The sequence below is a fragment of the Sylvia atricapilla genome, chromosome 19, assembly GCF_009819655.1.
Source record: "Sylvia atricapilla isolate bSylAtr1 chromosome 19, bSylAtr1.pri, whole genome shotgun sequence".
Lineage (NCBI taxonomy): Eukaryota > Metazoa > Chordata > Aves > Passeriformes > Sylviidae > Sylvia > Sylvia atricapilla.
The window spans coordinates 1987941-2014083 of NC_089158.1; the positions used below are offsets into that span (position 1 = coordinate 1987941).

A 26143-nucleotide genomic window follows, 5' to 3' on the forward strand; every position below is an offset into this window, starting at 1 on the left:
GGTGGTGCTTGCGGGCTCTGTTGTATTTCCCTCCTACCAAGCAAGGTGACTTGCATGGTCTCTGCTTTAGGAGGCAGGAGCCCACTTGGGCTTTGCCATCCAACCTCCTCCTCTGGAACCCGCCCATGACGCCCCTTCAGCCCCGTCTTTAGCAAACAAAATGTTCAGCGGCTCTTCCCAGCCACGTGGGACCCAATCCTGCAGACAATTTGTGACAGGCATTGCATTCACTGTTGTGGTTAGATTTGCTGAAGTCTAAAGAATGCCTTGTGGTAGTTCAGAAACATGCCTGGAAGAAAGCATTTGCAAGATCAAACCCTGAGGCCCCCAATTCAGCAAAGCCTCTGAACATGTGTTTGAGGCTCACTGAATTCTTTGGTGAAGGGGAGTGATTCCTGGGGCTCTGAAGAGCTACATAATACAACAAGAACATCACTGAAAAAATAACACTCTCTGAAATAACTGCTTGTTGTTCTACAGGATTATAACATGTGTTAGCCTTGTAAACATGGAAATAAATTACACTTATTTTTCTGTGCTCCTCAAACGGGGACTGAAGAATTCTAGATTTTCCAGGAAAACACCCTGCCAATATCAAAGAAGACTTTTGTTCAGCTAAAGGCAGAGGATTAGGTCTGACATTGTTAGATTGTGGAGAATGCTGAATTTCTGGTGGTTTTTTTTTTTTTTACTATTATTTATTATGTAATATGTACAGCCACTCACTTCCCCAACATCTTTATATTTTCTGGTGAGATTTTAATGCTTGATATACCAAGGAGAATATAAATCAGCACTGTTCATTTGTCTGAAAGACAAACTGGCAGTGTCTCCTTAGCACTTGGGGTCATAATTCAAGGTGTTCCAGCTACCACAAGAGCCAACAGGATGTGTTTCACAGGTATTGGTTCCTCTGAACCTGTCCTAGAGACCTGAAGGCAGTGTTTGCCTGCAAACAGCAGTGGGGCTGCCCTCACAGACCCTGCACACTGAGCCCATCACCACCACAGCAGTCATACCAGCACAGCTGTGAAGTCATACAACCAAACATTTTGAAGGTCTCTGTTCCTGTACCTTCCCTTTGATTCAGCTAATTTGATTCATCTGAGTCCCTTTATTCAATATTTCACAAGGAATTTGATATCATTTGTTTTGTAATCCAGGATCTGTGCAAACCACAACCTTCCAAAGACTGACAAACAAACAACTTTTTTTGCCCCTGGAATTCCCCTCTCTTTTCCAACACAAGCAAATCTGAAAACCCACTTCCTCTGTCATGGAGCAGAAAAATCTGTATGTTTTAGTTGCTTCATTTTGGCTGTCAGACAGCCTTGTCCCACATCTCAGGAAGCCCTGTTGCTGCTCCTTGGATGTTGGATGGGGGATGAATGGTTGGATGACAGTGGCTGGATAAAACCACTGGACTCCACGATCCTAAAGGTTTTCCCAACATCACCAATTCCATGATTTTATGTACAAAGGCACAAAGCAGACTCTTGCACACCCCTGGAAGAACACCACTGTGGGATCCAAGGCTTGGGACACCCCACTCTTTCTCCTCTCCATGGAGTTGTTTGGAGCATTTTGTAGCTCCCACATCACCTGGTTCCCTGGAAAACCAACAGACACAGGGGAGGAGCTGGGTCCTGTTCTAATGTAATGCTGGGATGTGGTCAAAGCACAGACCTGGACCAAGGAATTCAGCCCTGCTGTTGAGCAGGTTGATACAGACACAACCAGCCAGCACCAGCCCAAACCCTTGCTGGAACCAGCCTCACACTGTGCCTGATGTCTGGGGAACCCAAAACATTTGAGTTAATGTTTATTCCACTGCAAAATATTATGACTGAAATATTTCGGTGCTTGAGGTGCTAAGGCAGCAAGTTACTCGAGACACAAATGTAACTTCAAGACCACCAATTGTCACAATTTGTCTCAAGCATAAGTATACCTGATTTCAATAGAACTATTTACATATGTAAATCAGTACATGACCAAATCAGGTGTCAAGTCACACAGTGTGGGATGCTGACATAGAAATGTAGCTGATCTGATGAGCTAAGCAGGCCCCAATTTACCACCCAAGGGAAACATGGTGCCTGTGATGTCCGTTCTACATTGCTCCAGGCACTAGAGAAAATGGTCAAACTGCCAAAAAGAGCAAATTTCAGACTTGCCAACACTGTGTTATCTGCTGAGGACTGATGCCCTGAGCTGAAGGCATGGGATCATTTCATGGGGCAGAGTGTTTGCTTGGGCCGTCCAGATAAGGAATCTCATAAAATGTCTTGAGAAAAAGCCAACCCTTTACAAACATTAACTTTGGTTCCTGAATATCCCCGTGTTTTGTTCTTTCCCAGACCTCACAGACCCCTGGGTGGAAAAAGCAACCCCAAAACGTGGGGCTGCTCCACAGAAGGTGCAGTGTAAATTGGTCTCCATTTCCCTTCTCTGTCCCCAGCATTCCTAGAGAGTTTAATAAATATGTAAAGCTCGAAACTGCAGCCCCGATAGCTCGAGCATCTTCCGGCCATTGTGCTTACAGGTTTTGCTAATCAGAGCAAACCAGGCTTGCAAATGAAATCTGATTAAGTAGTTTTCACCTCTGAAAAAGGGGATTAGCCAGACCTTTGATCCTCAGATATTGATTTGCAACTCAAAGGAGGTGTGACCTCAGCTGGACTTGCTTCTGGTCTCAGTCCCTTCCCCTTTCACTCCTCCTCCTGTTTACCAGAAAAAATCAGTTCATGTCTTCTCACGTAGTCAGATCTAAAGCCTATTGAAGCCAGTGGAAAACCACCCACTGACTTCAATGGGCTTTGGATCAGTCCCACAATGGCTGACTTAGCCCTAAGTCCTGGGCTGTTTCAAAGCCAGCAGAACCAATTTCCCATCAAAATGACCAGAAGCTGGGAAGATATGTTCACCTTTCAAACCTACAAATTCCGCCTTTTTTCTCTCTCCCATGACAACTCTTCAGCTGGAAATGGTGAAAGTGCTGCTGTTTTTTCCCCTGCACTGTGCCCAGGGTTGTTGCCCACCGTGCGTGGAAGGGCTCAGAGCTGGACTTACCGATGCAATTAAAGGACAGCTCCTGCAGGCAGAACAGGGAACAGCCATCGCCGTTTATCTTGTTCATGTCATCACATTCTTCCCCCAGTTCTCTGCAGGGAGGGCACACACATGCAAAAAGCAAAGCAGCATCAACCTGATGGTCTTTGCAACCCCTCTGGAGAACCCCAAAGCCCTGGGTACAGCGGCTTTGTGTGCCCACCCCAAAAATTCCTCTCCCTTCCTCCTTAAAGGGAGGACTTTGATCATTCCTGGCTTATAGGCTCGCCTGGCCAGTTCCCTCCCGCACATGTGGATACCACTTGCTGTTCTCTGATGAGGATATGAGCAACTTCCTTCATAGCTGGCGTGGCTGTAGCTCAGCAGGTGGGGAAAAAGAGAACAGGGATCTCTGAAACTCTTTGTATTCAATCTGGAAGGGCCAGACTGTGACCCCAGCACGGGAATAACAAGGCATAAAGCCTGGAGCTGGGCTATTCCAGGTGGCATCACACCGAGGAGAGCAGTTAAAAGAGAGCAGGGGGTGTTGGGGATGGAGTCCTGCCCCGTGCCAATCCTCCTGGCTGCGGCAGTGTGTGGGGAGAAGAGTGGGAACCAGATGAGAAAGGGGCTGCCACATCTGCAAGTGTGGCCACAACCAACCAAGCTGTGACACAGTCTGGTTCCTGCTTGCTCCTGAGGCAGCTCAGCTATTGTTTGACACTTGCTGCAAAGCCACAAGTGATGTTTGAGGAATGTGCAAACATAACAGTAGCAGAAAAGTTATGTAAAGCAAAATTAATCTGTCTTTCTCCACCTCTCTTTCCAGGATTGCCCTGGATTCATATGTTGTTTGATTGTTTTCTTTGCTTTCCTTGCCTGTTGGGCCTCTTCCTGCAAATATTTGCTGCCAGGTATATCATCTGACAGAGTTGTGCTGTGTGATTGCTGATCAGCATTATTTCAAGCAAATAATACTGGCTGGATTAAGCACTTGCTTGTTGTTACTTCCATAGTTTAAATAATTAAATTACCTAATGCCAGGAAGCTTTGAAGCAGCAGCCTTAAGGGCCAACATAGTAAAAGAATAAACTCTAACATAGTTGTGAAGGATTGTTTTACATTTCCAGTGGCCTGGGGACTGGTGGGAGAGGGGAGCTGATTGAGAACATGCAGTTCCCAGCACTCTCCCTCAGAGTCCAAATCTACCACTTCCAAATTCATCCCAGCTCTGCTGGTCGGTCAAAAAAGGGGTTGCATCAGGAGCTTGGCCCCAACACGTGGCAGGGTTTTACCCAGCTGCCACACACATGGGACAGCACATCTGAGGACAGCATCGAAGGCTGTGTGGATTCTCCAGCACCAGGTCTGTGTAGGAAATGTCATATACATGTCTAAAGATAGGGATACATGGGCAAACAGCACAAACAGCACAAACAGCACAGAGCGTCCTTGCCTATCGATCCTGCAGTCTGGACTCCATTATCTGTATCTCTGTCTGTATCTCTGGTGCCAGGAGAGAGGAGCCTACGTTACAATTAAATGTCATCATCCCAGTAATCATCAAGCACGTGAGTCATTATCTACAGATGAGAGCCAGCCTAAGCTAAGGAGACATCAGAGGTCATCAATTCCTTTCTAGTCTCAGATTCTGGCTGAGGAGATGTGTCCAGGTTTATCTGTTTGCTCGCTCCAGACTTACATTTGGATAATCCCATCTCCACAGTATCCACTCCCGGAGATGTAAACGAGGGCAGGGGAAGGCTCACTCTCCTCCATCCCGGACACAACCACCACCTGGTATCTGTACGTGGTCCTGTTGCTCAGCTCCCTGCCAGACAAAAGGAAAGTCAGCCATTCATACAGCAAAGGCAGCAGCAGCAAAGGGCAGAGAAAGAGAGACTGGAGCAGGGTCTGGCAGCCAAAAAAAGCAAGGTGTAGTTCAATCAGCTCCTCCCAGCATTCCTACCCTGTTTTGATGGGAATAATTTTTAGTTGGGTGTCTTTATTTTGTTAGCACAATCAGCACTGCCTTTGTCTATGCTTGATTTATGCACGGCTCTAAAATATGTGTAGCTCTTGACCATTTCCTGATGAAAACGGTGCATTTTGGTGAGTTGCTACTTATGTGTCCACCTGCTGCAGAGATGGCATTGCACTGACACCATGGCAGTGCCAACCCTCACTGTGAGCTGGGGAAACACTGGGAGCATCACCAACAGTCAACAGTTCTTCAGCACCTGAGGAACCAGCCCTGTGCCTCACTGTGTTCAGCCTTGGGCACTTCTGCTCCATGTCAGGGGCAATGCTACCAGCAAGTCTGTGCCACAGTTCATTCAAGGAATTTAAAATACCATGTTATTCATTATTATTGTAAATACTCATTATTTCCCAACCCTGAGCTCAATCCAACTGCACCTGGAGCTGCTGGGAATGTGATGATTAGTGTAAGCTGAGGGTGTCTCAGTGATGGACAAATAAGTTATCCACTTCACATATGGGCATTAAAACAGTAGAACTACAAAGATAGTTTCTTCCAGAGCAAAATATAGGATCCACACGACAGCACAGGATCAGGGTATTAGCATTGAAATATTCACAGAAAGAATTAGCAAACTGTTACAGATTTATGCAAAGCCATAATTACCTAAAACCTATGCATCTGTAAATGAGGAATAATATTTTTCATATGCAATGTGGGAATAATATAAACCTAATAAAAATGTCTAGTTCTTTCACAATGTCTTTTACACTATCAGGACTCAAAACCTTCCCCAAAGAAACTCATTACTGTTGTCCCCATTGTGCTGATTTGTAAAGCCATGGAGTGGCCAAGGCAGAATGATTTGCTCGAAGTCATCAATCAGGTTAATTGCAGAGCAGGAAAGGCAACCCAGCTCTTCCCCAACCCTGCCAGTCCTCTGCTCACTGTGCTCACATTGCCCCAATTACTGACAGCAATATACATGGCTTTTTGTCACAAGAACTTGGTCAAAAAGCATCTACTAATGAAGTGTGTACTACGAGGAGATAAATCTACTACGCAGAGCAGCAAAGGCATTCAAGTGGATATCAATGAGTTACTGAAATGTTCAGGTTCGCGAAATAAGTATCTCCTTACAACATTCATTAAATCAACAAGCATGACTTAAACTCCAATATCCCACATTATATTTTACAACAAAGCTGTTTCTCATGGATTCTGTGCCTGCAAAATAACTGGCATTCAATGAATTGCACGCCAACAGCACTGGGATCTGACTCTTTGTTACTGCACATGGCAGTGGAACGGGAGTGGAACTCAGTGGAAGGGAAACAGAATTGGCTTTCTCCTTCCTTCTGCACCTGATTCCTGTCAGCAACAGTCCATGGCTCTTGTTAGCTAAATTTGAGAGTTCATGTAGCATAAACAGTATCTTAATTCAGCTACAGGCTGGGGAGATGTCTACTCAGATATTGGTAAGACTGTTTATTCAATCAAAGTGAAAAGTTTCAAACTTCTGCTCCTTGGGAATTGTTTAAAGCAACTGGTTTTTTCTGAGAAAAAAAAGAAAGAAAGAAAAAAAAGAAAGAAAGAAAAAAAAGAATTGTAGGGAGTAACCAAAGTGGCCCAACACACACTGTAGTAAAATAATGAGGATTTCCCTCTAGATTTCACTCCCAGATAAATCCACTTACTAAAATGGGAAGTTTCTTATATATACTGATGAAATCAAAGCAGAGCCAAGCTTCAATTATTAAAGAGAAGTTATTCCTCAAGTTCTGTCTCAAAACTATCTCAAAACCATTTGTAAAGTATTTAAGATTAACAAGTACATTTGCAGAAATGTGGATTTTGTCACTGGGGATCTGCTAACCACAAAAAAATTCAGTTTTTTAAAAATGGTAACAAATGAACAGTTGGGGCAGCTACAAAATAAATAAAGCCACGCTGCTTTCTGATGCACTGAGATCGCAGTCACTGAGTGCAAAATAAGAGTTTGAAGATTCTCATTTTTGGTGTGATTTCCACCAGTACCTCCAGATGATGGGGCAGGCTAAGAGCAGTGAGTGTGCCTTGTACATGGGTTTTACTGGAGGGAAGTATTTGTGTGCAATGTGAGCAAAGAGACAACATGAATAAAACTCACATTTGTTTGGAAGTTTGCAGAATACAATGGAGGAAAACCTAGAAGCAAATCAAGCACGAGAGAGAATGTGGTGATTATGAATTATGAGGTGATTGGAGATGAATGTATACGTGGATGAATAAGAGAGAAAATTTGAAATGCAAGTTATTAGATGGGGAGAACTCTGGCCTTAATCCAATTTAATTGTATGGATTAAGAATCCATAGTACATTGGCTGCTGGTTTTGTGGCACTGGCCTGAGCTCTAACTGTGCCCCTTGTGCTGCACATCAGGGAGGGGACATATCCAACTGCAACCTGCTCAAAGATGGAAAGCTCTTGGAGCTTTGTGTTGTGACAGGCAAGTGATCCTTCAAATAGTCACACACACACACAAAAATATCATTTATTCTCCAAAAAGAAGGTGAACAAAATCTCTGCCTTCTTACACATTATTTGCCCAATCTAGTTCCCCTTACTCCTCTGCAGTTTGCGTAGAAAATAAGAGCTATTATTTATGCTCATGATACCTCAATAACTTTGTCTTAGGTTAAAATACAAAGAAAGAGAAGAAAAATGCCTGCAGACATGTGATTCCTGTACAGTAACGGCAGGCTTGGGACCAGGTCTCCATAGGGGTCAGTCCTCCCTATCCTCATCCCAAATCCCCTTCTGAGCAACCTGAAGTCTTCCTGCACTGTGGGACAGCAGGGGAGTCCCAGGGTGTGACATCCAGGGCAGCACCATCAAACCAGCTGTGCCCAGAGGAGCTCAGAAATGGGATGTCTGCTCCAGAGGGGCTCTTCAGAACCACACAGGCAAAGTTGGAGATGTGGCTGGACTGGAGCATCAAAAACCTCCTTAGACACTCTAAACTGGAGCCATCATGCTTTCAACTAACCCTGGCCTGACACAACGAGTGACAAAAAGCTGACTGAGCTGGATATGGCATTTCACGATTCAACAACTGGAACGTGAGATACTTATATCCTCCTGAACTGTTAAATGTGTCATATTGGCAGCCACTGAGAGTTTCAGCATTCCTCCGCAGTGCCCGCATTTTGGAGAAATAGAGCTGCTAAAGGGACGATATGTGCAGTAATCCAGTCCCATAGTGAGGGAGGGAGGAATGCAAGAACAGGGAGTGGAAGGGTTTATTCCCTCTCTATCGTTATAGGATACCAAGGTCGATAGTACAGACTGTATCTGGAGATGTCAGCAAGACAAGCTGTGCTCCAAGTGGTGATAAAAGTGTGATTGTTGACCATTTATTTCCTCTCCCTCCTTCCCTGGGAGCTGGTGGCACAGTGGCAGCAACAAGGGGCATTTTCCTCTCCACTGCCGGGCAGGACCCAGCCCACGGCGGCTCCCTGAGATGCTGCTTAAGGAAGTGAGAGAGAAGAACATCTTTAACATCAAGGATGTGAACAAACACTCCTCAAATGTATATCTATGGTCTTTTAATGACCTTTTCTAGGACTGAGTAAGCCACATTGATCGCTGCAGCTTCCGCCTGTGGGGAGGCAGCCTTATTAAAAAGCAATGACTCAAGTCCTCTGCTTAGAGGGGGAATTAGGACGTGCCATGTGAAATACCACGAGGGCAACTTTCTTGTCTGTTGTGGCAAGTGACATATCCAGGGTCAGGAATACAGAACCCTCTAATTCTTTTCCTGTTTTTACTGGGGAGGCTGGGCAGTTGAGTTGATCTTGCTCTCTCTCTCTCCCCCAGGCAAAGGACCTCTGGTCTCTGTTTGTATGTTCCTGGAAAACGTAACAGGAAAAGTTATACCTGTGGGAAGTTGGTTTTTTTACTCAGACCAAGGTGGGTTTAAAGGATCATTGAATTTACAGAAGAAACAGTCATGCCCTTGAGTTCCAGCAGACCTGCAAGGGCTGACACTGCCCCAACCACATCTGCTCTGTGCACGCTGTAGGGTTTCAGCATCTGAGGACACACTCGAGATGCAGTGAAAGCATTGAGGGAAAGCAAACATCCCACACCTCTTTTCCTACTACCATGGCATATATGTTTTTCCTACTACAAATAACAGCAGGAGGATTTCTTATACAGCAAAAATATTGAGGATATTGAAAATATCCTCAATGCTGAGCCTAGCTTGTGCCCTATGAAAAGACAAATGGTCAGACAGCAGTGAAAGCATACAGTGTTCCTCTTATTTGAGGACAAGATGAGACAGGCTTAAGCATCCCCAATTAAATTACAGCTATCACAGCCAGTGTCGTGTGAAACAGGCAAATTCTATACCTGAAACGTCCTCACGAAGGACCCATCTGTCTTTGTCCTTAAACATCCACCAAACACTTGAGACAAAAGATGACATTTCCTTGCCATCTCTCTGCAACCCAGAATGAGCCCTGGTTTGCTGGTGACATCCCTGTTTCCCTCTAACACTCTCACCTTTGCTCTTCTTCAGTAGCAAGGAAGCCTTGCCGAGCAAAACAAGAAATCTGCTGGCAGCAAACAGCATCAGCCCCACATCTTCCCTCCTTGCAATACTTTAGATCAGCTGCCAGGCTGGACTGAATTACAACCACAAACAGAAGAGCTGAAGGTCTACACCATCTCTTGTCCTGTCAGATGCAGCCTGGAGCTGTCCAGTCTGTCCCCACAGGCTGCTCATGGCCTCAAAAAGTGCCAGTTCCAGAGGTCCTGAATTGCCCCAAATATCCACTAACACCATGTTGTGTACAGGTTTCGCTATCCTCAGGGGCTCCACAAGCAACTGATAAAGAGTAAGCCAGGGGGATGAGGTCACTTTAGGACAACCCAAACAGATCTGCTCCCCAACTGCCATCCTTTTCCCTTCGTTGTGACTGCACAAATGCAACTGTTTTCTTCTTCTCTACTCTCACACATGTTCCCCCTTGCCCTGCCTTTCTTTAATAAAAATGGCATGAGAAGCATGGCAGCAGATAATGAAGAGAATTCCTGCCTGGCTCTGCAGTCAGGAGAGAGGAGGGGTGGGATGCTGTAAACACATGAAGGACGTCAAAAATCCCGAGCTCTTGTGTTGGGCTGTTATTTCAGCTGTGGTCCGAGCTCTCTCTGTTTGGATAAGCCCAGCAACATGAACATGGCAGGTGCAAAGGCCTCAAAACAACTCTCTTGCCTCTATCTCAGATACTGAGCTGACTCAGAAGACACAAATGCCAAGGAAACAGCCCTGGAGAGGCTTTTCTCTCTCTCTGTCTCTCCCTCTCTCCAAGGAGAGAGGTGCCAACAGGGGCCACAGGTTTATTCTGTGCCCTCCAGCTTTTTTTATGATTTGTTTACAAGCACAGGAAAACAGAGTAGTTGGAGCACTAAATGAACATTCAGGAGACTGGGGGATGTGTGGCTGATTTCTGCTCCCAAATTCAACTTTAATCTGAACTGAGTGTTTCCAAGGAAGAACGATGGAGCAGCCAACAGCCTGAACAGATAATCTCAGCTGAACACTTGGTGGGTACATTCTGTACCAGCAGGACTCTGTGCTTACCGAAGCCCAGACTCAACTTTTGCTTCTGCCTGCATCAGAAAGTTTAACTAGCACCTAAACCAGCCCCCTTGCCCACTTGTGCAATAATCCATGGGTTTGGAACTAAAGTCAGAGGTTAATGGATCCAACGTATTAGAAAAGGAAAGTATCCTTTGATCCTTGGAATATTTCTAGGAACCAAAGCCACCACCAACTCTCATATCCACCACAAATCCAAACCAGGCAGTTAGTCTGCAGCTCTGCTATCCCTTCCATTGCTGTAAATCTCAAGTAACTCAGCAAAACACTTCAGGATTACATCACTGCAATTCAGCTGCTCATCTGCCCCTCTGAGGTGCATTTGCAGCTCCATACCTGCACAAGGAGCCCTGGGGCAGGATTACATGTCTGCCTGTAGCACCTCTGCTCTGAAACCCAGGTCCTGTTAAGGACCTTAAAACACATTTGATTTTGAACTTTTTTTTTTTAATACATACTGCTCTCCTCTGTCTTTCACGCAAAGACTGTTAAATTTTGTACATAGTGAACCTATAGATATATATGCAACTGATTAACTCCTGCAGACTTCAATATAATCCTCCAAGCATTGCTACCTGTTTAGAACACAGTAGCATATTCAATAAAAAAAAAAAAAAAAAACCAACAAGTTTGCAGCCAAGGCCTTAAAGACAGTTCTTAAAAAAACATAACAAAACAAAACAAAACCAAAACCCACAAAAACATTGTCAAGCAACAATTTTCTCCTCTCTTGTTTAACAACAACAAAAATATGAATTTTTAAGGTGGCTGATATAAATGGACAATCTCACTGAGATTAGGTTACAAATCCTGGGATAAAGTAAATCCTTGAGGCCCTGGGCCTCACATGGGTGTTTGCTCTAGACAGGCAATTTCACGGCAGCACACAGGTTAAGTGTCAGAGCACCTGGTTGCTATTAGAAGCAGAGAAGGAAAAAAAAAAACCAAAAAAAAACTGTTGTATTTTCTTCTTCACTGCTACACTCAGACCCTGAGTGAGATGGGAGCACTTCTCAGCGTGAGGCTCAGATATGGACACCACAGGAAGGGAGGCTGGTGTGGTTTAGCTGAGGGAGGAAAAACTGGGGCCATGAAATGCAGAAACCCCTATTTCCAACTGGCAGAAGCTGGCAGTTCTCCACTGATTTCAAAGGAATGATGCCAGTATCCTCCACCTGAGGACAGTGCTCTGGTGTCCTGGTGGAGCAGGGAGAGAACAGTAACACAGCCAGCAGGCAGGGACAGGATCACTGCTGGGACAGGATCACTGCAGGGACAGGATCACTGCAGGGACAGGATCACTGCTGCCAAGGCCATCACTGTCACTGACAAGCTGTGCCTCTTGCATCATGCCTCCCTGTGAGCACTCTGGTTTCTGACACCCTGAACCATGTCCCAGTTGTGACATGTGTGCCCCTGCAGGACAATCAGCATCCCCCTGGTTACACCACAGGGGAAGAGAAGTGCCTGATGCACGCCCTGCCAACCACACCCTGGGAGACAACAGCCACCCCTCACCTTTTGGAGCATCACTGGGACTGGGAGCACCTCAGCTGCTACCCTCAGCCCTGTGCCAGTCCATCAAGTTTGGGCAGAATTCTTCCCAGTTTAGGGTGGTCAGCTTGGCAGAACAGTGTGCTTCATCTTCTCTGAATCCAGACCTGACTTCTTGGATTTATTTTTAACAGGCCTGAGCTAAGACCTGATTTTCAGTACTCAATACCCTCCTGTTTCCCTGTAATCCCACTGAAATGATGAACAGAGCCATGGGAGCAAACACTTGCAGTGTCGGATCCGAAGGCTCCCGGAGCCAGTGGAAGTGATTTTGTGCATTTTCAGTAGAGCTTAAATTTGGCCTCAAGTGAACACAGATGTTTGCAGTGTTCTCTGGTTTCACATCCCCCATCCCACCTCACCAAGACCTATTTTGGGGGGTCCAAACAGGAGGGCTGTGGCCTTCCTGCTCCTGAGGAGGAGGGAGAGATAACAGACAGGGATGTGCTGTCACACCAAGAGCAGAGCACAGACATGAGTGAGGAGATGAGGCAACTCTTCCAGAGCAACATTTTGTCATTTCCCTCCTCAGGGGTTCTGTGTTTTGCCTTAAGCTGCTGCAGATTATGAGAAATCCTACTGGCTGGTCTCCAGTGGGATCTCTAATGGTTTAATAACTGAACATTACTGAACATACTTCCACTAGCCTCTTCCTAAAATCCCATCATGAGCTAATTTCCTCTATTGTCATTACATTTGCAACTGGTCTTACAGTTAAAAAAAAAAATCCTGTGCCATGTGAATAAATGATCTGGTTTACTGCACTGGGCTTTCAGGGACTGATAATTTGGGGTATCAAATTCCAGGCACCGTCTCTGAGGTGCAATTTTAAAAGAAGAAGGAGCTTTCTTTCTACCTTGCTCTTCTTATCACAAGAGCAACAGGAAAATGATGGAATTGGGATGTCAGCACAGAGATGCCCAATATCACCATTCATTTAAGGAGATCCTGACCAAAAAAGACTGAGGGAAATTTGGGTGAAACAATCACAAGATGGGTGCCTTGTACCTGCAGCAGGATCAGTAGGTTGTATCCCATGCAATGCATCTCAAATCATGGAATTCCGGCATGGTTTTGGTTAGAAGGAACCTTAAAACTCATCTCATTTCAACTCCTCCACTAGACCAAATTGCTCAGGACCCTGTCCAACACAGGCTGGACACACTTTTTTCTTGTTTGTCTCCAGACCCCCCAAGATATAAAGGACAGCACAGGTATTTCAGTCTGACTGCAGCATTCTTTCCAAATCCTTGCCTGCTTGAGTGTAGATTCAAATTTAACAGAGACTTGGAATGCATTTCCTAGGAAAATATATTAAAATAAAATGCCCAGGAAATGATCAGGCCAATAGTTCAGCAAAAGTAGCTGAGAAAAGCTGTATTGGCTGACTGATAAAAAGGTAGGTAACACATTTCTGCTACTTCTGCGGTATTTGAGGCTCACTCCAAGTTTTACAAGAGAGTTATTTTTAAATTGTTGCATAACACATGTCTGCCCAATACTTCTTTCCTCAATCAAGCAAAGAAAATGCATTTGTTATTCCTGAGAGATTTCTGGTGCTTCTTATCTTATTTAGAGCCCAAAATAAAGATGCACACAAGAAGGCAAACATCAGAGAGAAGTTCTTATCCATGAGATAATGCACAGCCTAATTTACCACATATCTGAGATTGTTTCACCTGCAATAAATTATTTTGCCCAGCAGGAAAAGTCCTGTTTGACCTTTTTTTTCCTTTTTTATTTTTTTTTTTCCTCCTGCAGCTGAAAACTCTGCTACTACTTCTGGGTCATGAGTTCAAATTCCACTCTGGCTGGGAGTGATTAAATATATCAATTTCTAATAGTGTCTATTTGGATAATAATAGGACAGCTGTTAATGGTCACTTTTTTAGGGACATTTGGACATGACTAAGTTGTAGCCTACAGGTTGATGTCTCTCCAGCCTCTGTGTATTGCCCAAGAGGTAATTTGGAGATGGGAGTCCAATGCAGCAGCAGTCCTTGGGGAGTCCTGGAGCAGAGCTGATCCCAAAGCCAAGTGTCACTCTCTAGATGGGGCAATCCCTCTTTCCTGAAATATTTTATTTAGGAGTGGCGGCTGTGGGGCATTCAGAGCAATCCCAACTTTCAGAGACAGACCCAGGCTGAAAAATTCCTCTGGGCTGCCTTGTGCTGGGATCACAAACCCATAAAGATATCAACCCACCCTTTACTACCTTGATTCTTGCATCATGTGCAGCTGAGCCAGAACAGGAGCTGGGGATTCTGTCAAGTGCCAGCTTTAGTTACAGCATTACGTAAGAAACCGCAACAGCGAGGAACCACAAATCTATCACTACAGCTGGCACCAAACGGCCTCCCTGCACAGGCTGAGCGGAAAAGCTGCCTCCTGAATGGGCAAAGAGTGTCAAATTGTTCTCTCTCCTCTCCAGGGCAGGGTTAAGGCGATTTGGCAGAGGGTGGTAAAGGAAAAAATTGCTCTACCTGCTCTGTGTGTGAGGTCAGGAAACAGGTTTTCTACTTTTGCAAAGATAACCTGGCACCTTTAATGAGGAAAGCAGGGAAGAAGGAAAGCCATCAGAATGTGGCTGCCAGCTGTCAAATCACATCAGCCAAGTGGAGATGCATCACCCCTGAGAGCAGCAGCACCACTGGCCCCCAGCTCTTCATTGGGAGCTCTTTGGGTAAAGGCACTCCGTGTATTTCCTCTGGGAAACACCCAGCACGCTACTGGCGGCTATATCACATCAACCACTACCTGAGGATTCAACAGCACGGCATGTGAAGGAGAGAGGCCAGAACAAAAGATGCAAGAGAAACAGTTTTCATCTTTTTTTCCTCTTCCTGGCTCACTGAGCCCTCGGTGCAGAGCAGGGCTGTGTGCTCCTGCCTGGAACAGGGAGCAGCATCAGTCAACCCTGTGCCTCCCTGCCCAGACCCGTGCAAGCCACAGGTGAGGCCCCACTGCTGGGAGAGGAAAGCATTTCCCCGGGGGTGTTGGCAGTGGAGTTGCCACTGGGTGGAGGAGTCTCCTTCCCACAGCATGTCACCTCTGTTAGGGTCAGGTGAACCTGTGACCAGTTTCCTGCTGCTGGGAGGGAAGGTGTGGGACCGGCAGTTGTCCCATATTGTTCTGTTCTTTCATCATGGGGGAATTCCAGGTTCATTAAGCAGAAACAGGGCAATCTATACTGGCTGCATGAGGAAGGAGCTGGTGACAGAACCAAGGCCAGCCGTGGCCTCAGAGCAGCACAGGGACAATGCCAGCCCCAGGGACAATGCTGAGCACCAGGACTGCTGCACTGTCCTGCACCAGCTGCATATCAAACATCACAGCTTTGCCAAAACTGACCACAGGCAGCTCCAACACACTCAAAACTCTTCACTGACATGAGTTTTGTACAGTGACAGCATGGCCATTATTCCTGCTGGGAAAGTAGGATCTGCAAGGGAAAAATGAAATATTTACTCCTTTAACAAAAGGACTCTGGATGAAGAGCTAGGCAATTCTTCAACCTGAAGCCGTAAATTACAAGGGTAAGAGAAATCTGGTGGGATAGGTTTCCCTTACCAGTATTTCCTAAACAAAACCTGGACAGGTGTTTGCTTCTTGGGGAAGCTCAAAATAGCTTTTGTCCATGGAAAACTAGTGTGGAAAGCTAACAATAGGGAAGCTCTTAGAAATGAGCAAGACAGTGTGAATAAGAATAAATCTGTTCCTACTGAAGCTTGGTAAAAGTGTTTCTGCTGGAGAGGAGCTGTACAATGTCATGTGGATTTAGCCAGGGATCTCTAACCTATTACTAAAGAAAAAAATTATATGGAAAATTGTGCAATTATGGGATGGAACCCTCCTAGATGGAGAAGAGTGAAAAATGCTTTTAATAACAGCAGTTGCCTGGTAATGCATGATGGGCATTAGATACTCAGTGACTCAACAACAGACACACTCTTTTGCATTTACAACTACTAGCAGTAATAGGTTGTATAGAAAGAGAAATTTGAATGAAAATGGATTTTTTCTTCCAGTTAACACTTTGAGGCTGACTAACAAAGATTTCCTGGAAAGAAAGAAAGAAAGAAAGAAAGAAAGAAAGAAAGAAAGAAAGAAAGAAAGAAAGAAAGAAAGAAAGAAAGAAAGAAAGAAAGAAAGAAAGAAAGAAAGAAAGAAAGAAAGAAAGAAAGAAAGAAAGAAAGAAAGAAAGAAAGAAAAGAAGAAAGGAAGAAAGAAAGAAAAGAAGGAAGGAAGGAAGGAAGGAAGGAGAGGAAGGAAGGAAGGAAGGAAGGAAGGAAGGAAGGAAGGAAGGAAGAAAAAAGAAAAGAAAAGAAAAGAAAAGAAAAGAAAAGAAAAGAAAAGAAAGAAAAGAAAAGAAAAGAAAAGAAAAGAAAAGAAAAGAAAAGAAAAGAAAAGAAAATGAAAGGAAAGGAAAGAAAAGAAAAGAAAAGTAAAAAAAAAGAAAAAAAAAAAGAAAAGAAACCCAAAGGTTCAAGTATCCGGAGACACACAGAATTGGTAAATAGCTTCACTCAATACAGAGAAACATGGAGTTAATGCAGAAATTAATAACTTACTGGTTTGGATGTCTTGAAATGATCCATATGTTGGTATGGGACAATATTACATGTTAGGACCAGGAAAGTCAGAATAAACTGGGAACTCCTTATTGCAAGTGAGAGAGGGGAAGAGAACAATTAATTAACTGGAAAGTCAGGCTGGATGGAACTCTGAGCAACATAGTCTAGTGAAAGGTGTCCCTGCCCATGGCAGGGGGTTGGAATGAAATGATCTTCAAGGTCCCTTTCAACACAAACCGTTCCATGTTTCTATGATTCTATGATTTATTCAATTGTAAGGCAACTATGAACCATCAGGAGGATGAAAGAGCATAGCAGGTCCTTGTACACATCAAGGCAAGGCCTTCCCAGGGTCTGGAAGTGTTTCCAGGGTCTGGAAGCTGGGTTGGTGTTCGTGCAAAAGGACAGCTGGAATGACATCTACAGTTCTAAAACCAGCTGGGAATCCAGATGTGTAGCACACCAGTATCTCATGGACAACCCTGCTGATAAATCTGGGCATGCAAAGTGTTTTCTTAATATTTCAGTCCTATCTTAGATACTCCCCAGTATTTCCTGGCATATCAAGAGAGGTTTGGCATGGTAACTGTGGAGGAAGGATGAGCAGAAGATGGATGATAATATGGGCTTCATCTTTTGGTGTCGGGAGAAAAACCACCCAGTGATCTGTATCTTGTTTGGGTGGAAATATGGTGTTAATTATCTTCATGACAGATAGATTTGGCAATTCATTTCAGCTGCTTTAGATCATACATTCCTCTGGCTGGTAGACCTCCAGAAAACAGAGAAATAGATCTTTGAGGTGAAGGAAGGAATGTCATAATAAGGACAGATGTCTCTGTGAAGTTTTAGTGTTACATTCTGCAGGGAGTTGGGTTTAGATATCATCAGTGTGATATTCATAATTTCCTAGTCCATTCAGCTGGGCTGGGGTCAGGTAAATGAACTCTTCTTCTTGAATTCAGGGGCTAAAAGGCACACTAATAAGTAGCTGTAGGGACTTCTTTCTCATTATGAACAGCTACTGCTGATTCTCCAGCCTCTCTGCTTGTTCATATTTGTAGGAGCCTTCAGACTAAAGAGTCTCTTTCCATTTGACTCAATGTCTCCTCATCTGGGATTTCTGGCGAGTCACTGACCATATGCCTCTTCCAGCTGGAGACCACTAACAAATGGTATATGCAACAATAAGGCAAATTTAGAAAGAAATTATTGTGTTGGATCAAGTAGAGGGCTAAAGCACGTGAACTGCTAAGGACCCCTGAGCAATGAAACACTAAGGACCCACAAAGAGTGCCACAGGAGCCCTCCAGCCACCTGCCATCCTGGGGGTGGCGATTTCTCTGTCATTCTTCAGGCATTCCAAGAAGGCAGAGTGAGATCTTAGTCCACCACCCTGAGGTGTTAAAACAGAGTTAAAACACAAGAAATAACATGGAGTTTACAAGTTCTGCACTGAATGAAAGTCTTGATTCTAACAACATATTTTAAATTATCGTACGTACTTGAGCAAGAACTGCTGTTTACACAGATGATGATCAGCCCCTCCAACTGTTATCAAGCAACAGAGAAGGTTTAGCCATAGAATGTCAGTGCAAAATAGCCAAAATTGAGAAGAAAAACCTATTTCTGTACAAGAAAATGCAAGCTTCTCTCTCAGTGTTTCTTTCTTGAAGCCTGAATGCAGGATCTCTATACCAAAGCTCTGGTAGGAGTGGCTCAGAATAACATATCACAGGACTGCAAACTTCCTTCTCAGAGAAACTCAACTCTGCAAACCCAAACCTTGTAACAGGGATTCGTGCTGAGATCCTTTCTCAGGTTGTTTCAGTCAATGCCTTTGTCTTTAAAAAAACCCTATTGGTTAACACCACAAAGACAACCTGATCCAGTGCTGTCCACCACACTTTGAGGCTTCTTACAAAGTGCATGTCAGAAAACTTGGAAAAATGTCCAACTCTGAAACTTTTTTTAGTTAATCTGACAACTTTCCAAACCCAACCTCTGTGTCTTGTGTAGGTCTTGTAAGCACACTCAGCTCCTCATGGCTCACAAATTTGGATTCTAGGAGTGCCATGGGGAACACAGTCTGCTCACCCCAGACTGGCCTGCTGGACTGACACCTAACTGTGCCTCTGACACCATCCAGAGAGCTCTGGGCACTGATTGAGCTCTTAAAAAATCAGCAATGATTACTCTCCAACGCAACAATGTGAGGGTAAAAAAGCTCCAATGATGGCAAAAAGCCACCACTCAATTGCCATTTGACCATGTCACACAGTGTTTCTGGAGAACAGCCTCTGAGCATGTTCACAACCCACACTTTGGGTTAAGTTGTGAGCTGAGACTTTGAGACTTGCAGATGAGGCTCTTTCCTTATCAGATGCTGTGGTGTGAAGACTCAGCAGTTCTATGCTGCACCTGGCCTGACCTCTTTTTTCCCCCACTGATTTATTTAGCTTTCTGCTCTCCTCCTAGGCTCTGACTCTCATTTTGTATCCCAGATACCAGCAATTCTGGCTGATCACACTCAGTGGAATTGAATGTATCTTGCCTGGTTTCTGTAAGGTCCAAGGATAAGGCCCTGGATAAGGTCCTGTCCCTCAGAAATTAATGTTTAAGCCTCAACTTGAGCCAAGAGTTGAGATTAAAATTCAGTTTGAGAACAGAAGGTCTGGCATTATTTTGCATTTCTTAATAAAATGTTTCCACTGTTCTAGTTATTTGCTCTTCTCTGTGGAGCACCCAGTGCTGACTAGGCAAGGGCTATCCATTAAAGGCTGTCTCTCCTCTCAGCTTAAAAGGAAGTTCCCTCTCTTTGACGGGAAGAAGGTAGGAGAAATTATTTTTTCTTTCAGCATCACCACACCTGGGGAAAGGATCTTGCTCACAGATAACAGTGCAAGCAAATATTTTCTTTGGGAGAAAAAGAGAAAGTGAAGATCAAGGTCAGAGGAGGCAAGAGTAAAGATATGTGACTGCCTTCGAAATAGCCTTCCATAGAACATGTGGGGGTGTTGTTTTATTTAATATGGAAAACATGCAAGGGCACCAAGGAGGAGCAACTGGCTTGGGGCTCACATGGAGATAAAGGGGCTGCAAAGTCTGGCTTCACAAATATACTGAATTCCAGGGGTGCAGAATGAGGTAAACAGGCAGATGTGAACAGGGGAGAGACAGCATTCACCTCTACACACATTCATAAATAGGAGCATGGCCCAGTGCCTCTGCCCCTGAATTCCCTTGTCCTTTCCTTCCTGCTTAGGGACTGCAAAGACTCTGGCACAAGGTTCCAACGGAAAATTCATATTGCTTTTGCCTCTAACCAGAAAACCACAACCCCATGCAGAGTTTCAAGGAGTTTGTTGTGCGTCAAGGTATGGCCCAGCAGCAGCAATCCCCCCATCACCAGGGGATACAGATCAGTGCTGTGCCCAGATGATAAAAATTCATCTCACTTCTCAAAAGTTCAAACATATGCAGAAGTCTTGAACCACACAATCACAGAATGGTTTGGGCTGGAAGGACCTTAAAGACCATCTTGCTCCAAACCCCCTGCCATGGGCAGGCACACCTCCCACTGTCCCAGGCTGCTCCAAGCTCCATCCAGCCTGGCCTTGGGCACTACCAGGGATCCAGGGGCAGCCACAGCTGCTCTGGACACCCTGTGCCAGGGCCTGCCCACTCTCATTGTAAATCAGCCAAATCTCAAAGCCAGCTATGAGTGCTTAAGAATCTGCATATCTCCTCACCCAGCGACTAAAACTTCACTTCCCAGGTGTCCTGTCAGGGCTCACTGGCAGGATTTTCCCTGTGGTCCCTGGGAAGGCACAAAGAAAGTGAGCCCAACTAGCCTGGAGGGTTTGGATGGGATTTGGTTTTGAGGTTGGCTGTGCCAGCTTCCAGGAGCATCTCTTTCCATCCACCGATCACAGGTGGAGCCCAAAAAGAGTAAGTTAAATGTTCTGTCTGATTTTAGCTGGCTGTGTAACTACCTGAGACATACAGACAGGGACAATTCTGTTACCCAATGTGATTTAATTAATGATCCTCAGGGAATCTGTCATTAATTCCTGGCTACTGATTCCATTCTTAGAGCATTCCTCCACTTGGGCTAGCTGTAAGCTACGAGTGACCCACAAAATCATAATAAAAGACAAAGGAACAGAATTCAGAATGTAAGTTTTGTTTGGGACTTCTCTTTTTTCTTTCTCATTGTGTTATGAAGTCAAAACTAGACCTGTTTCTGTGGGAACTTGTGCTAAGGTATGCAAATATTTCAAACCAAACCAGTCCCGTTTTCCAAGGAGAGTGGGCTAGGTTTCAGGCAAAGATGCTTTCACAGCAAAATCTCAGGAAAATTCACCACTTTCCACATTTCCAACATGCCAATATCCATCTAATGCTAAGTGCCAGCATTGTTTGAACAAGGCTACAACCCAAGAAAGTACTTAAGCACATGCTTAACTTTCAGCACATGAGTAATCCTGATGATGTCCTGAGATTTGTTTTTATATTCATTATTGTTAGTTACCTTAAATTTTTAAATCTGTAGGGACAATTTGCATCTTCTGAGATGCATAATTGGGTCATGAAAAGGGGTGGTAGCTCGTGATTACTGAATTGTTAATTAATCATTTTTATTCTATTTAAATATGCTTTAGAAGACCATAATGATGTATGCTTCCTTGATATTAGCTGTACTAATTAGATCAGCTTTTCTAAATTAGAGTGCAGTTTTCTTAGCAGGTTTCCTTTTATCTGGTATTCATTTTTCAAAAGAGCTTCATGTTGCACCCACAGACGAGTGAATCATTTCCAGGGAATCATGTTATGCAAAAGATGTTTTTCTTCCTGTCGAACACTTATGGGTAGATCACGGACCTCCTCAAAGTCAGTAAATATTTTGAAGTTGGACTTTCCTCAACAGTAATGCATCCCTTTAATCTATGACTGTAACTGTATCTGGGACTAAACTCAGTTTCTACAACGAACTAGAACATTTGCCATGTTTCCCATTTCAAGACAATCTCATACCAAGGTAACTTAGTTTAGTGACCCATGAAAGCAGAAAATGGAAGTGGGTGAAACATATTTATACACCTGAACATGCATGTGTATTTCTCTGCACACTTTCTTTAGCAGTTAATCAGTGCTCCAACACGGAAATCTCTGCTCTCTCCTTCTCCACCAAAACTTCCAAGAGATTCCCAAGGAATTAATGACCATGTTAATCCAGATGTCCTCATTCAGGTTAGCTTAAAAATTTAATTTTTCATATCTTAGGTAGACTGCACTATCTTTTCTAGTTAAAGAAAGCCTGAATGACACATCTCTTACAGCCAGCCTAGAAATTTCTCAAAAAATCTCCATCAAATCTCAGGCTATCTCATTTGGGTTTAATGCTCCTGATTTCAGAGCCAACCTATGAGGACATCCTGTCTTGGTAATTTTTGGTATATCTGTCTAGTTCAGCATCTTAACAATCACTTGTAGTGCTGGACATTAGAAGGATGAGAAGAGAAAACATTGTTTTGATCTATTCAGCTCTCTGGAAAGCAGCTACTTACGTGTCAACAAATCTCCTGCTGAGGTTTGAGATGACCACTGGAGATCCAGACTGGAAAGGGGGGTCCCGCACCACTTTGTATTGGATGGGTTTGCAGCCTGAGCACAGGGTGCTGTGGGGGACAGAGCTCAGCATGGCAGCGTCGATTTCCAGGTGCTCGTCCAAGGTGTAGATCTGGATCCCATACACCTCCTCTCCCACTTGTCCCACATCCAGCTTTATGGTCAGTGGGATGTCACAGAAGACGTTCTGCGGCCCCAGTGAAATGTTCTTCCCGCTGACGGTGAGCAGCTTGATGTCATTCACTGCTCCACTGGAGTCCCAGTCTGGGGAAACAAACGTCACCCAGACTGTGAGGGACTCTGGGGTCAGGGGATAACGGAATTCCAACTGCAGGTAGCAGCCCTGGGGCTCAGGACAGGCTGGGGGCACTGTGTGTTGGTTGACAGCCGAATTGGGGCTCCATGTCCTGACGCTGGATTTACAGGGCTGCTCAACATCAGGGTGCCCTGGAAAAGAAGAAGGAAGCAAAGAGAAGGCACGGAAGAAGTTAGAGAACATGAGTTTTCACTGGCATCAGTTTCAAAGGCAGACTGGTGGTGGGATAACATATCTGTCCAGGAAACCAATTACTCCATCAGAACAGGTATGGTCAGCACAGGGAGGAGGAACACAACACCAGTGTCTCCTGGCCAGGTGAGAGACACAAACCCAGTTTAAGTCTCAGCTGGACTGGACACCACACAACACTCTGTGCCAGTGCAGCTGGGCCTGCAATTCCTATTCCTAGTGCTTTTCCCTGTGCCAAACAATGCTATTCGCTACCCTTTCCACTTGGTAATTTACCTGATAAACAGAGTCACTTTGCCTCCAGTTAAACTCCTACTTATTCCCTTGCCTCTCCCTCGAAAACACTATTTTTTTCCCTTTAACATAGACAAGAAAAGAGCCTTTGTTTGTTCCAAGAAGCAGTTGTGCTGTTCAGGGGCAACTCCTGTGGCATTTACAGGCTGATCTAGCATGTTGTGCAAGGCCCCCATTTTTTTGGAGGCACATGGAGCACAGGTCTGAGCTGTCTCTCTGCTTTCGTTGTGATGAAACAACAGGCACTTGTGCTTTTACTTTTCTCACCGTTGGCTGTGCTCAACTACATGGGAGGTAGTACTAAAAAATAATGAAAGCCACAATGCTTGCTGGGCTCCCAAATACTATGGTAACATTACAATTTGGCGTGGAGTCATGGACTGCAAGATCCAGAGGGGTCAGATGGGTGGAACAGTTGGTAACAGAATCCAGTGAGAGCTATAAATTCCCTTTTCCTTCCCAAATAAATCACACAAAAAGAGAGGCAAGCATAACAGGGAGAAGGCAAAGTACAGAAAAAGGAGATAAAGAAAGGTAATGAGAGGAGAGAAATGCAGAAGGAAGAGGGGAAAAAAAGGACAGCACAGATGTTTGCAACTGAGGAAAAAAGCAAGATAAACAACTGGTCATACATGGACAAACAGGACATCACTACTAATTTAAAGAGAAAAGGGCAATGTGCGAAGGTTATTCTGATTGTCCGTGATTCAATGAAGTGTTAGAAATGTGCCTCTTTTGTCAAGGATAAACAGCTCAGGGAATTCTCCTGTTCATACCAAATGAACCCAGATGCAGAATAGATTTCCTGGCAGCCTTCCTGTGATTCAACGCCGTTGTCCTGCAGATGCCCAACTTTTCATGCTTCTCCCTCACCTCCCATTTCCCAGAGCCCTTCTCTCCTCTTCACATGGCACATGATGTTAGTGGGAATGCCACTAACATCAGCATCTGGAGAGACCACAGCAGTGAGACAGAGGTCCATTTAACACACTCGAGTTTCCCCCTGGCAAGTGTGTGAGCCCAGTGGATAATCCCTGTGTGCAGCAGTACCCCATTCATCTCACTTTATCTCACCCTCATTGCTGGCTTGGCTGAGCCCTCTGACGACTTTCTCAGACCCACAGCAAACTCCTGACTGCAGCCCTAAGGTCGTTTTTAACTCCAGTGTCTCTGAGGGCTTTGGGAAGATGTGTGAATTTTACCACTGCCCTCTCGCAGAAAGGAAAATGGAGCCAATGGCTCACAGCCCAGCACGTCCCCACCTGGGATCCTGCAAATTCACCTCTGTCAGTGCAAGGCCTAGGTAAGACTTAAATTCCAAACAAACCCACACATTTTGGTAAATCAGTGTGTGATCCCTGGAGATGCATGGATTGCACTCAGCCTCCAGGGAGCTTAGCACACACAGCATTACCCCAAAACAGGTGGTAGATTATAATCATTCATAAACTAAAAACCTCAATGAAGTTGAGATAAAGAGACTCTTTCTTAAATATTATCCAACACCTAGACCTGGGTAAAAAAGATTCATTCAATTATGGAAGAGGACAAAAACCTTATTTCATAGAACTGGATTTCTAGAGATAGGTAAATACTCTGAAAGTTACAAATATTTGTATGTAAAAATAAATGGTGTTGAAGTTATTCTGCCCCTCTGCACTCCGGTTCTGAAAAATCCTTTGCCTTATGAGACTGATCAGACACAGAACAGCATCTCATGCAACATCCCATCTTGCCTAACACAGAACAGGAACGTGAGGTTTGTGAGGATGAGCCAAACCCCACGTCCTGGTTGGAGAGCAGGGATGGCAGGTTAGGAGGGTGTCTTTCCTTAAAATGCTGTCTCTAAGTACAGCCTGGAGTGTTGGCCCTTCACTGTGCAGTTAAGTGCAGTGCCTGGGATGAATTCCCTGTCACAGGGACAGAGCCTCAGAGGCCATCTGGCATCAGAAGTCTCTCAGGACATCACCCCTGCTACAACCACAACCCACCTGCCACATTTCTTAGGTGATCAACATAAAGGAACCACCCAGTGGGACTCCAGTGTCCAGCTGGGACAATTAAGATACAGAAGGAACTGATCTTGAGGGATATATTAGACCCAGGAAAGGGCTAAGTTCTAGAGCAAGCAAGGCAGCAACATTTTTTATAATAATCTCACACTTCTCTCAGTCAGCAGTGAGCCAGGCAGGAGGAACTGACTGATATATGTATATATTGCACAGCAAGCAAAGGTACTCACTGGGCTTGAGCCAAAATCACCTTTCTTACATAAAACTCCCCTTTGACAGAGTTATGGAGGTGCTGTAACATTTGTTGATCTAGTTGGTGTTGCTGGTGAGAATCCAGGTAGATTAGAGCTTTCTGGCTCTATGGTGAAGATAAAGAGTAAATCAGAACTGCCTGATCTCATGAGCCTTCCCACAACCCCTGGCAAGGAACAGGAAGCCCCTGGTGCAGGGGCCACAGCTGAGAAAGAGCCATGAGATGCCTCAGCCTGGGGATTGGATCCCACCACGCTCAAAATAAGCAGGGAATTCGGAAGGACACTGCCCACAGCAGGGTTTTGCAATGGGCACAGCTCCCACATAGCCCAGACCACTGCTGCTGCAGCTGCCTGGGGCAGGAGACCACAGAAAAATGACATCAGACCAACCAGAGCTGCTTCAGACACATGTGAAGAGTGTGGTTTTCTGCTCAGAAGCTGGATGAGTCCTACAGAAAATTTTCCATGAGTGTCATCTCAGATTTTAAAGCGAGTTCATTTTGGCTGTGCTTGTGCCTCCTTTGTCTTCATTTTCCACGGACATTCAAGCAGTGGAGATTTACACCCATGAACCCCTGCAGAAAGTGGATTTGAAGCTTGATGGCTTGAGTACTCACAGATAGACAATTAAAGAAGC

The 26143-nt window shown here is 44.7% G+C and overlaps 1 protein-coding gene across 1 annotated transcript in view; it reads right to left on the reverse strand.

Moving 5' to 3' along the window:
- PAPPA (pappalysin 1) overlaps window positions 1–26143 on the reverse strand; it is a 175839-nt gene that overhangs the window by 80064 nt on the left and 69632 nt on the right. The window contains exons 7-9 of the mRNA XM_066332468.1: window positions 22378–22885; window positions 4754–4882; window positions 3073–3164 (exon numbers count right to left, since the gene is read on the reverse strand). Of these exons, the coding sequence (XP_066188565.1) occupies window positions 3073–3164; window positions 4754–4882; window positions 22378–22885 (729 nt within the window). The remainder of the gene's footprint in view (window positions 1–3072; window positions 3165–4753; window positions 4883–22377; window positions 22886–26143) is intronic.